Source organism: Danio rerio, chromosome 15 (assembly GCF_052040795.2).
Source record: "Danio rerio strain M-AB ecotype USA chromosome 15, GRCz13ab, whole genome shotgun sequence".
Taxonomy (NCBI): domain Eukaryota; kingdom Metazoa; phylum Chordata; class Actinopteri; order Cypriniformes; family Danionidae; genus Danio; species Danio rerio.
This window is the reverse complement of record NC_141035.1, coordinates 21,105,578-21,119,446: the sequence shown is the minus strand read 5'-3', so window position 1 is coordinate 21,119,446 and position 13,869 is coordinate 21,105,578. Positions and strand designations below refer to the sequence as shown.

The 13,869-nt window shown below is 33.9% G+C and overlaps 2 protein-coding genes across 52 annotated transcripts in view; both read left to right on the top strand.

Moving 5' to 3' along the window:
* LOC147840601 (uncharacterized) overlaps positions 1 to 13,869 on the top strand; it is a 570,564-nt gene that overhangs the window by 366,827 nt on the left and 189,868 nt on the right. The gene's annotated exons all lie outside the window — the stretch shown is intronic.
* ncam1b (neural cell adhesion molecule 1b) overlaps positions 1 to 13,869 on the top strand; it is a 220,620-nt gene that overhangs the window by 128,069 nt on the left and 78,682 nt on the right. For 38 of the 51 annotated variants that reach the window (XR_015508317.1, XR_015508316.1, XR_015508311.1 and 35 more), the window contains 1 exon segment: positions 7,421 to 7,450. The exons of the other annotated variants lie outside the window; for them this stretch is intronic. Coding sequence is in view for 9 of the 38 variants with exons in the window: in XM_087282356.1 (XP_087138482.1) it covers positions 7,421 to 7,450 (30 nt within the window). In the remaining 29 variants the exon portion in view is untranslated. 51 annotated transcript variants of the gene reach the window in all.

Genomic DNA, 13,869 nt, shown 5'->3' with positions numbered 1-13,869 from the left:
GGTTTATTGAATGGTCTGTCTGTAATTCTGTTTGTCTTTTTGTTGTTCTGTCTATTCATCTATTTCTGTCTATGTCTGTCTGATGTTTTGTTGTTGATCTGTCCATGCCTTTCTCTCTGTTATTCGGTTTCTTATTCTTGTCTCATCACGTGTTTCATCTGCTTGATTTAAATTGTAATATGTTACAGTGTTGCTGTTTTTATTGACCCAAAACTTAAATACCTGCTAGGGTGTAACAATATGTATTTTGATACTAAACACATTTTGTATGCTTAAACATTAGTTTATTAGTATTATTATCATTCATTTTCAAACATTTCATAACAATATATAATATTATTATCCATAGACATCCAACATCCTGAATATGACCACAAATAAGGGCTTAAATTGCTACATTTTGTTTAGAACTTGGGGTGGTGGACTTGAATAGACTTTAAATTGGTCCTGGTTCTCAATGCACGGCACAGTGATGCCATCAGAATACAGCTGTTCATAATTTCTGAAGTTGAATGATTAATTAGGCTAGATAAACGCTTCCACCCTGACTACAAATAAACATAACTGCATAGTTTGACTACATATAAACCATGTTAATTTTTACGTGTAAAATAGCATAATCATTTTCTTTGTTCTCATCACATTGCCTCTTGCATTATAAACAACATTATATACTGTAGGCTATAGCAATTATACTAACATTGACACTTAACGTTTATTCTCAGGCGTTCATTTAATCTACAGAAAAGCAGCATGCACAACTCTCTGTGTTCCCACATATATTGCATATATTGCTATATAAAATTATTGCAAACAAACTGAATGTTATTTACAACTTTGTTACCAGTTATTATCAGCCTGGGAACACTGCTCTATATGCTTGTGCACTGAAATATGCACTATGAGCATTTCAGTGCATAATGAAGTATTCAAACCCAAGTGTTGTCGTGCAATTCTCAATTCTAAGATCACCTTTGCGTGCATATTGGACCATGCTTATTGTCGAACCCTGCTTTTAAGGATTATTATCCAGAAAAATTATTTTCAACCAGCCAAAGTGGCTAGTGGAAGTGTCTGTCTTACCTGCCAGTGCTGAAAGCTACCTGCATTTGGCAGGTTGGTGGGTGTTAGTGTCAAGCCCTGATGACAAGCACAGATGAATTGTTTACCTAAAACTAGCAATGTGAGCTAACAAAATCAGTTTGTTAGATTTGACTTGATGTAAGCTTTAAAATGGCAACCAAGTGTGGTAAGATCAAACAGTAGCTGACTTTAAATAGTTTGAAGATGGCAGGAGTGTTATATTCTTGAACCCCACAGACATACTCCAGAGAGAGAGAGAGAGAGCAGGGCATGTGTAGTAGCATGTGCAGCTCTTGTTTTCAGACACAATGCTCTTTTCAGATCAATGCCCTCTGCTACTGCCGTCATTGATTGCTTTGTCTGTTAGTGCCAGTGACCCCACTGTAACTGAAAAGCGGCCTATTCCCTGAGCTTACTAAACTGTGTTTCCTGGCAAACTGTGGCTGATCTGATAAAACCGCGATATGAGCACTGTCCTTCTCATTGTAGTTACACTGGAGCATAGGATTGTTATATGTTTATCATCCTGCAAGAGGGAATAGGAATCTTCTTGGGTGATTGAGGGACATTATTTACCACGGCAAATCTAAACTCTTTTCTCAGCATGTAAAACTTCACAAAAAACTCAACTGACGATGACATATAAATCTGTGAAATATAACAATCCATAGGACAAATTTGTTTTTTGTAAATTTTACAGTAATACAGTAATGTGAACTATATTTAACTGTAGGACAGTTATGCAGTATGGTACTGTGTTGTAAAGTTGCATTGTGAAAATTACTGTATATTACTGTATATTTTTAATAAATATATTGTATATATTTACTAGAGCTGTATGAGATCCAAAGGTTTACGTTCATATAATTACTAATTACCTGTTTCTAAATGTTGTGTCTCTAAAAGTGAGGGGAACGTATGCCCCCCGTCCCTTAGTTGCTACGCCCCTGGTAAATAATGTATATGTGCTGTAGTTGATTTACAGTAAGTTACTTACTGCTTACTGTAGATTCTACTAAAGGATAAATTACCATATGAAAACTGTAATACATCTATTGAAGGGTTCATGCTGTCATATCAATATGTTGCTAATCAGTTGAGATGATTTCTATATTCCTAGTATTGTCAATGCCATCGATACGACAAAAAATCCTGACATCAATATTGGCGACTACTTGAACCTACATGTATAAACCTATCTATTACCTTTTTTTAAAACAACTTTATGCCTGAGACTGTGGCTATTCTTTACACGGCAAATTTTAAATCATTTCTTCTTCGCTGTTTAGAATGCAAACTCAGGAAGCTGTATGTTGCCACGAGCAGCAACGTTTTAGAGTAGCGAATAAGAAATGTCCGCTGTTTGGCAGTATTTCAGACTGTAACCAACCAGCCAGTAAAACAGTGACATGTTTTATATGCCTTGCCACAAGTTATTTCAAGAAGCGGCATAGTGTTAGCAACTTTAACTAACTAAACTGCTGAAGCATTTGAAGACATGTCAACCTGCTGAACATGATGCAGACTTAACTAATTTGGGAGGATTCATACAAATTAAGAAACTAGTTTTTAAAAGTCAGCCATTGATAAAGATAAAATGATAGATTTATTTTTTATTTTTTTGGTTTTGCATGAGCAATTACTGTTGGACTTTTGCATTTAAAACCAAAATGCCTTTTATTGAACAAAATACCCTTTTAGTATTAGATTTGTGATTGCGTTTAAACTTTTTATTTAATTTATTTATTTATTTATTTTATTTATTTTATTTTTTTTTCGAGGAACAGTGAATGTTATTCAGCCGGTTTGAATGTTATCACTCGATTGAATGGGTGTTATCAGTGGTTATCAGCTGATAGATATGGGCCAGTAGGGGCCTTCTGTGCCTACTGGTTGGCTCAGAAGGCTGTTATTATCCATCCACATGGTTAATCAGCTTTAAAACACATACGGCTGTGGCTGGAAGTTAACAATAATTATTTATATTATTTATTAAATTTCCTATTAATTGTATTTTATTAACGTCTACCCCTACCCCAACCCTAAACGCAACAGTCACAGTAATGTAAAAATAGATCTGGATCTGGAGTCTTCTCTATCAGTAAAGCTCATTAACCATGTGGACGGATGACGGCACAGAAGACCCGTACTGGCCCATGTCCATCATTTGATAACCACTGATAACGCTCAATTGAGTGATAACGTTCAAAGCGAGTGTGTTATATTGTTTTTTAAATGTATATCAGATAATAAAACTGCTCTATTTCACTGTATGTATTATTTCTTGTTCTATGAATATATAAGTCCGAAGCCCACCATTAAAAATAAAATTAATTCTATCAATTCATGCCAGTGCTAGTATAGATACACACACTGGTATCGCATATATACTCTGTATTGACCAATACCCTGAATGCAGGAATCGGAAAGGGAAAAAGTGTATCAGAAGAGGTAAAATAGTCATGTGAATATACAGTACAATAACTTTAAGAACTTCTTCGAATGAAAGCAAGCCACAAAAGTTATTGATCTGACATCAAATTAATGACAGTGGATGAAATTTGATCCACCCAGTCGGTGAGGTAATAAAAAAAGCAGAACAGATGCTATTATTCTCTTCTTAACAACAAAAACACCAACTCTACGAGTGAAATGAGGAAAAGGCAGCGGAATACTTGAGCTGTTTCTGGCTGTGTAGCAGCTGCTGCTCTGCATGTCCTCGCAAATAAATGAAGTGAGTGGTGTGGAGTCGAAACATAGTTCCAAGATTCAGCTTGAAGCTCTTTTGTTTTTTTGCTTTGTTTTTTTTTTTCTCTAAGTCAGAGCAGCAGTATTTTCTTAAACCCCCAAGAACACCCTGCTACCGCTCCACGACATGAAAGGTTAACAGATAAACTGTAACAGGTTAGCTGCTGAAAATCCCATCCCAGCAAGAATTTGCTGCATATTTATGGTGTTAGCAGACTGTTAGTATTCACAATGTGCAATACCAACAGAAAGAAAAAATACATTTGAATTGTTCCAGTTATCACCTGTCAAAGTCAGTGGCAGTAATACTGATTGATTGGTTTATTGGTTGATTTAATTTAATTTAAATGTATGCATTTATTCATATATTTATGTATTCAGTTATTCACGTTTATTCATACATATGCCTTTGCTTTGCACTTATTTATGTGTTTACTTAGCAGGAATGCATTGAATTGATCAAAAGTGACTGTTGATTTATTTTATGCTATTACAAAAGATTTATTCCTTTTTTTTTTTTTTTTTTTTACATTATATTAGTCAGAGAATCCAGGAAAAAATTTATTGCAAACTTCAACGTTCTTGCTGCCTTTTTTAGTTTAGAAACTTTTCTAGTGATCTCAACCCAGCAGCGTCAACACGATGTCAGATTGACGGTATACCCCAACGCCATGGGATGTTGCATTTTGTTTGGAAATGAAAATTGGGTTGACTTCAGAACCCAATGTCAGGCTGACGTCAATGTCCAACGTCGGACAGACATTGCGTTTTGGTTACTTTCCAATACAACCTAAAATCAACCAAATATCAACGTCTAATGATGTTACAGCTTGACGTTACCGATATGACATCTATCAGATGTTGGATTTTGGCTGCCATACCTAACGAATAAATATCAGTATTTGACGTCAATATGAAATTGGTTAATGATGTTGGATTATGGTCACTTTCCAACACAACCTAAAATCAACAAAATATCATAATGTCATTTCATATCATTATTGGGCATCAAAATAACACTGTCCTTAGATGATTTTGACCTAATTCTAACCTATTATTAATGTCTTATAACATTGTGTGTCTGCTGGGAAATTACATCAATCAAACTGACTAAAATATTAAGTTAAATCTTAGTTGAATTAAAATTTAAATTTGAATTTGAATTTGATTGAACTTATTCAATTTATTATATTATATTATATTATATTATATTATATTATATTATATTATATTATATTATATTATATTATATTATATTATATTATATTATATTATATTATATTATATTAAATGATATATTTTTACTGTGTGGTTTAATTAAAATATCTAAGTAGCACAACTGTTAATGATAATAATATTACCATTCATAATAAATAAATCAGTGGTTTAGAAGGATTTATGAAGGATCATGTGACACTGGGTAAGTAATGATGTTGATAAAGGATAATTCAGCTTTAAATAACAGGAATAAATGACCATAAATCTGTTATGTTATTGTAATTACATTTAAAGGGATAGTTCACCCCCAAGAAAATGAAAATACCTCATCATTTACACTCCCTCATGTGGTTTTAAACTTTTAGGAGATTCTTTATTTTGTTGAACAATCATTTTTGATTTACGTTAAATACTATAGAAGTCTATGGGTCCCGGCAACCTACATTTACTAAAATATCTTCTTTTGTGTTCACCCAAGAGTTTTGAACAAGTGAAGGGTGATTAAATGACTGCACAAATTTCATTTTTGGGTGAACTCTTCCTTAAACAGCTATGCATTTTGACAAGTACACTTTGTGTGAACTCCTGACACCTCCACTGTACTTCACTGAAACTTTTACTTTCAAAGTTTATAATCAACACCTCATGCATTTTAGAATGCCCTCATGGCATCACCAAAAACATGGTGAGATCCTCACATTTCATTTCCAACTTGAGCTTAAATAAGCTGCCAACTTCCAGATTTGCTCAACGCGCACCTGCGATTTGTTCTTCATTCATATTGTAATCATCACAGCCTCATTGTGTTCATTTGAGAGATCAGAGCAGACCCGAGGCTCTCGCTACCTGATGTAATCACAATCATCATCATCATGTAACAATATCAACAATAACCTGAACAGTTCATTTACATAAGCAGCTTGTTCGTTTTGTTTCTGGGACTTTATCAGGCTTCAAAAATATCACTCAAGCATTCGTCATTAGCCTAAGGCTCCAGTTTATACTAAGATATTAACTTTAATTAGTAGCAATTAGACGGCGTTGCAGAATAAAAGGCATTGATCATAACTGTTTATCCCGCTCGGGTCTCGAGGGATGTAGTTAGCCAAATGAAAGCTGCAAGACTAGCAGACTCAGCCTGCTGTCATCATAACAACCCTGCTAGGCTTTGGCTTTTTTTCTGATGCTCTTGCAAAATGACTTGCGCTTTTCAGTGTTTTTTTTTTTTTTTGTTCGTTGTTGCAAGCACAGTACAGTATAGAGACACAATGTTGTGCTCAAGTGCACTAACACCAGCAGGCCATTTGTTTCAGACAGCGTTCGATTTACACTCTTGTGTGTGTTTTGTCTGGTGATTATCTGTGTTCTAGCATGTCAGATGAATTTCTTGTCCATTGCATCATGTTATGAAGCATGTGCATGCTCAGCCTCCGCGTGAAGTGGTGTGAGAACTTCAGTCACTCTTTTTTTTTTTTTTTTTTTGCTTTGGGAAAGTGTTTGCATGATGTGCTTATCTGTGTGGTCTGGAAGTTTCCAGTGTAGACCTAGAAATAAAGTGGTCCTGTGCTCTACAATATTGGAAAGGAATTGTATGTTGTTTTATTGCTGCATTTCTGTTATTTTATTTTAGATTATTGTGTTGTTATTAATGGCATTGGTTTTCAATAATAAAAAAAACAGTTTTTAATAATAATTTTTAAATTCATCATAATAACCTACAAAAATATGTTTTAAATCAGTGGTTTGTGAATATATAGATATATATATAAACGCTGTTAAAACGTACTTTTGTAATTACAGATAATTTTTTTTATTTTTATTTCTTTTATTTTTAATAAAAAAAATTTAACAATTACAGATAGTTTAACCTTCCCAAATGTTGTTTGAAAAAGAACACAGGGGTAATAAAACACTCTTACTAAAATATGTATTTTTGCTTTTTAATTATATTTAGTTTTACTAACGTGAGATTTTTTTTGCTAACGTGAGAAAACAATTTTTTGCTGTGTGCCTTTTTAATAAGGCAACAAGTGTTTTTTTTTTTTTTTTTTTTTTTTTTTGTATTTCTGATTTTGTATTTAAGAGCTTTGAATGTGTACACTGATTTTAAATAACCTCAATTAACCTCCAGCCTGAGTAATGCTATAATAAATATGTATTCAGCTTCTTAATATGATGTTTTATCGTTTACATTTTGAGTCTTACTTTGTAATATGCCTCACCTTGTAACATTGCATCTTTAGCCAATATACTTAACAATATTTGTGCATATAATTATTTTGCAGTTCTTTTATTCTCAATAACAGAAGACTGTAATTCTAAAAGGCTGCTTTTGCCTCTTTGTGTTGTGTTTTGTCTGTGTTTTCTACAGGCCTCTTGGACTCGGCCCGAACAGCACAAGGTAGAGATACTGTATCCATGACTCCATAAACTAAATTATGAAGATAGCCTTCAACTCCATAAAACCTCTTTCCCATCAAATCAAATCTCTGAAATCTCATCTGATCCGTCAGCATGCCTGCTCTTTCACCTGAGTGCGAAACATAGTTGTAGTTTTCACTTTCTACTTCCAGTGCATGCCTCTTTTTCATTCTCTCTAATCACAATAATAGTATAGAGAACTGTCATTGTCAATTTACCCTCATGCCATTCCAAACCAGTAAAAACGTTTGTTCAGAATACAATGAAAGCATGTTTCTATGTCCAAATCCAAAAGAATTTTGTCACTCCATTGAAAGTCTGTACACCCAAAAACTCCAAAATAAATAAATAAATAAATAAAACTCCAGATTATTCATAGACAGAATATTAGACATGGATCAATAATTTAGTGGTTTAATCCATATTCTGAAGAGTTTGCTTGTTAAACAAATCTTTATAGTATTTACATATTGATAAATGTAATAAAAACAGAAGCTCAATCATATTTTCTTGATGTGCGGGAGCAAACCTCGTTGGTTTTTATGTTCAAATGTGCTACAGACACGCAACAATAAACCGCATTGGTTCTTGCATCAGGTGAACAAGTTTGAGTTTTCATGACCTAATGTACTGTAAACGCTGCAAACATTAATGCATGTTATGTTAGCCCTAAATAGCCCCTAGTATTTATTATAAAAGGTCATATTTTGGTTTTGGGGGTCTCCAACAAGCACTCCCTGCTTTTTGAGTGGCTTCGATACGTGTTGCCTCTCTCACTATAGTTTGCTGCATCCTAACCGTTAATGATCTGTTATTAAACCGACATGAATGAATGAATTAAGTTTGGTGTATAATGTAAACCGCTGTAGTGCGCACACACACAGTCTGCTCCAGTCTTAAATCACCACATGGATATTTACATTAGATGTCGCCTACCCTGTTGTTGCCTATTGGTAGGAATGCGTCAATAGAGCCACCATTTTAGTACAGGGTAGCGCTCCTTTGAAATGAATGTGGACCAAGGTGTAGAACTGGTGAATCAGAGACACAGATATACATATGTACACAGATATACATATATCATATATATACATATGATCGGGAGTTTTCCCGGTGGTCAGTATGCAAACTTTTCTGCATCGATAGATTAGTAACCGCACTGGAACTACCAACAAAGACCTTGTGTTTGTGTGCATGGAAATGTATTATCCTCCCTCCCTGTTAACTTTGATCTAATCCATGTCCTGAAACACACCCGCTCTTCTGCTTTCACTTCATATTCTAACGGAGGGAGCAATTCATTTGTGAATGAATCTTCATAATTAGTGACTCATTCACTTAGCCGACAACAATGCAAGTTTCTAGTACCACAGCATCTTGTATTTAGTGCAAGTTGGTGCTACTTTGCCTTAAGATCAATGCAGTAAGTGACTGTATTATCACCAATAACGTTGCTTGTTTAGCACAAAAGTTTATAACATACAAAACTGTAAAAAACTAAATCTTGTTACTACACCTGCACACAGCGCTAAAGTCCAGCATCTTCAAAATGACTTTTTTCTTAAATAGTGTGGTTGCATGACTTGTGTCCTGGGAGCACTGTACTAATATGGTGGCTTTATTGCCGCATGCTCAGGGTCTGTATGTGATATCTAGTGTATATATATATATATATATATATATATATATATATATATATATATATATATATATATATATATGGAATCACTATCGCGCAAAATGGATTACATATAAGCCCAAGTTGGTGCGGACCACAAATGATATTGAATTAAATTGAATGATATTCTGTAAAATGATATGGGAGAGAAATTGTTTTGGTCAACAGCTTTGGCCGAGCTGTAATCTAAAATGAAATGCTATTGGCTACTATTTAAAAATGATAAAGTAAAAACTGCTCAATTGGTCCTGCCCTGTCTTCCCTTTTCTGTAGAAATTATGCAAACACATCAACAGTATAATGTTGTATAATTAGGTTTGTTCATTGTAAATTCAGGACTATGAAAGACAATAGCTGAGCACTGTCACGTCCTGCCTTGTTCTTGTCAGAGACTGGGCAGCATATCAGCAATGGTAATGACACAGCACATAATTTAATATCAGTGTTAAGCCTGTTGATATAAAGGAGATTCAATGCGGCACAATTTAATAACGCTTTCCCTCAAATTCATGAAAATAGCTGGAAATGTAGAGCCTAAATGATTTCTTTTGTTTGGTCAAAGGGATAGTTCCTTCAAAAAAGAAAATCACCTCATCTTTTATTCTCTCTCATGTGGTTTTAAAACTTTATGACTTTCTGTCTTCTGTTGAACACCAAAGGAAATATTTTTAAGAATGCTGGTTACTGGCACTCATAGACAACCATTGAACACTATAGAAACCCATAGAAAAAAAACAACTATGAAAATCTCATGACAAAAACTATTAAAGTCAATGGATGCCAACTACCTGCATTCTTCTTAATATAATATTATTTTGTGTTAAACAGAAGAAAGAAACACTGATGGATAAATAAATGATGGCAGAATTAGAATTTTTTATGAATTATCAATTTAATGAAGATTACATGCTGGAAAAGAAACTGGTTAGGACAACTCACAGGTATCTCACACTAAACATGTCATATTCAGTTCTAAACAGCTGTCCAGAAGCTGAGCAGCTACACTCATATAAAACAATATGTTTGAATTTTAAAGACATGGTGCATTGCGATGTGGAGCAGCAAATCTTGACTGCTGTGCAGCCCCCTTTAGTGTTTGCTCGGAACACAAAGATCAGGTACATCAGATCTTGAAGGCAACGAAGTATGAAATGACATCTTGACAGCTGACGGTTCACCAGAAATACCCAGGCTGGCTTACTGAAAACAAGTAGTAACTGTGCATACAGTAGAGCCCATACAAATGCATTTATTTGTTGATCCTTTTGCCGCACAATTAGGGGTGTAACGATACACTCAGCTCACGATACAATGTGTATCACTATATAATGTTCACGATTCGATATGTATCACGATATTTGGAATAAAAAAATTGAAAATTAAACTGAAATGCAAATTTTATTTAAAAAAAAAAAATTATTACCAAGTAAACTATTTTTTATGTATTTCTTTTGTTTCAACTTGTTAAACTGAACCTTCTTTAAGAAAATAAATTAAACAGGACTGTCTCTGGAAAATAAAACAATATAAAAACTTCTTATAAAATATTATTGAAATGATTCAATTCAATTGAATTTAACAGTAAGAGCTTAAGGCTTTGCTTGGTCACTTGCGTTTTTTGTGTGTGCAATCTACATTTCCAGGTAATCAGCAGTTTTATAAAATAATCCTGAACTTATGTGTATCTGTCTGAGAGGTTTTTATGGATGGCTGTCTTCATGTTGGGCATGATGAGTAACAGGGTGGCCGTCTTTTCATTACACAGGACAGTCGTGGCTCTTTTCAGCAGTTTAGGCAGGTTTACTATTTCTTCGGAGTTGCTGATGTCGGCGCTATCAAGTATATCATGTTGACGTGCATTTTTGTGTACCTCTGTACTCAAAAGAGTTCATGCTCGTCATAATCATAACTCTAAAATGCGATATGATTATTTAAATAATGTGCACGCTTTCGGTTTCATTTCCACTGCTGTTCATACTTCCCACGCGGCTCCTGAACGATCACTCTGTTCCACAAACTGAATGTTGTTTACTACTTTATTACCTGTTAGTCACAACCTGCAGGTTCTGTTCACTGAAGCAGACGCGAGCGCGCGTCTATCATAGTCCGCCCTCTGTAGTACCAGCTCACGGTCAGCTCACGTCATGTGTGCTTTTGCGGCCGCCAATACATCATATATATATATATATATATATATATATATATATATATATATATATATATATATATATATATATATATATATATATATATATATATATATATATATATATATATATATATATATATACATATATATATATTTAGGGTGAATTGTACCTTATAAATACAGTATGTGACTCTTTCAACACCATTAGGAGGTATCCATGTCGTTGTGCAAAGTATGTGTATCACTGTTAAGACTTTAAAACTTCGGCTATGTTTCACCCAGTATGCGTGTCAAAAAGCGGACGAGTCTAAAGCAATGACTGTACAACCGAAATGTTGCCAGACGTCTGATTTTGAGAGGATGGGCCATCCTCTATTTCAACTCCACTCATCTTGGTGTGCTAACATTACTGCTGCTGCAATCTGAACTCACGTGCGACAGCAGGTGGAACATAGCTCACGTGCAAACAGCTCAACTAATAAGAGAAAACGGACGTCATATCGTAATCAAATCGTCATAGCGCCACGATGCATATTGTGACATTTTTGCATCGCAATAAATCGTACAACGATAAATTGTTACACCCCTACGCACAATACATGAAAATGATCAGAATATTGGAACAATTCCAACCATTATAAAAGAAGCTGTGGATTGTGAGCCACAACATGTACTATTTTTATTTGTTGAAATTGATCTATTACATGCATAGTATTATGGTGCATGCATAGTATGTTGTAGCAAGGATGTAAACAAGTATTTTAAAGTGCTGTTTGGCACCTTTAACAATTTAGCTACAAATTAATTTTTAGTTTAAACACACACACTCTTCCCCAGTAGTGCAATTATAATCTCTATGCTGCTGCTTTTTGTGCTTTCTACAACTCAATTAACAAATACATAAAATGATCAAAATATCGCAAATGTGGATATCATAATGATTTGCAATGATAGAGTTAGAAGTATTTTTGTGTGCCAGTCATTAGGACACTTTCTGAAAGACTTTTTAACACATCAGGCAATGTAGTTACATGTCAATGTGCTTCCCTGAAACCAAGCAGAGTGGACATGCTGATTTTCTAGTCCAAAAATATGGACGGCTGTAGTGTGGATGCTAAAAATGTGAGCAATCAAACCATATTCAGAAAGCAATAAGACAGCAAAGAAGTAATGCTACTTTTTTTTTTTTTTTTTTTGTAAGAAACACTCCACTTTTTCTTTTTTTTTTTGGAAAAGGCTCATTATCATGCCATTACTGTACCATGGCTGCAGCAGGTGCAATTATATTATGCAGCGCTGTTACCTAGTTACCTAGGGACTATTTCCAGGTGCTGTGTAATATCATTGCGCCTGCTGCAGCCATGGTAAAGTTCCTTGTTTATTACGTCAAAATAACCTAAAATACCAACTTTTAATTTTCCATTAGTTTTTGTACAAAATGTAACTACAGAAGAATCAAGCTTTACATTTAGAATTTCATGAGCAAGATAAAAATTGTGTTGTTCAATTCAATAATCCATGCTATCCGCTTGTTGAGTCGTGACGTATGGAATACTGATTCCGTGTCCAAGCCGCTACTCATTTGAATTGAGAAAATATTACTTTATGGCCATTTTTAGTCATATCACACTTTAAAGTGAATTTTTATATAAAATCATAGTGTACACATTGGTCTCTGGACTCGCTGCATCATAAATTCATAAATAACAAAATTTATACAAAACAAATCACTTTCTGGCCATCAGATATTAGGCATATATATATATATATATATATATATATATATATATATATATATATATATATATACATATATATATATATATATATATATACATATATATATATATATATATATATATATATATATATACATATATATATATATATATATATATATATATATATATATATATATATATATATATATATATATATATATATATATTGCAATTGTGATTTTTAAAATTATTACATCTCTTTGTAAACGTTTATTATTACCATTTGATGAGTCTCCCCATACAGTTTGATAGAGTGCTTGAACCCAGAATCACTTGACATCACACTTAACAAGCGGATGCTAAGCTCAGCTAAAAGTGACCCGGCCTACTTGATGACTGGCTAAATAGATGCAAAAAAATGGTAAAACTCAACTGTTTAACTCTAAAGGCCCTATCATACACACGGCAGAATTAAGTGCAAGATGTGTTTGATGCATTTTGTTCCCACATTTTACACCAGCGCAACTTTAATTTTCACGTTTTGTGGCACGTTGTTTAAATAGCAAATTCATTTGCACCACTTTTTGTACACATGGGCATTCCGGTCTAAAAAGGAGGTTTGTTGGAGCATTGCTATTTTGAAGAGCTGAAATAGACTGCACAATAGACCATTATAAAGCTGGTTCAAAGTCCAACGCAGACTGTGTTAGTTATGCGCCTATCCAGGTCAAAAACGCTTACACATTGCTTAATACACAGAGGTTGTACAGCAATACACAAATATGTTTACATACGAATAAGTAAAATGTTACAAAAAAAATTATTTTCTTCATAAATATAAAAACTACTGC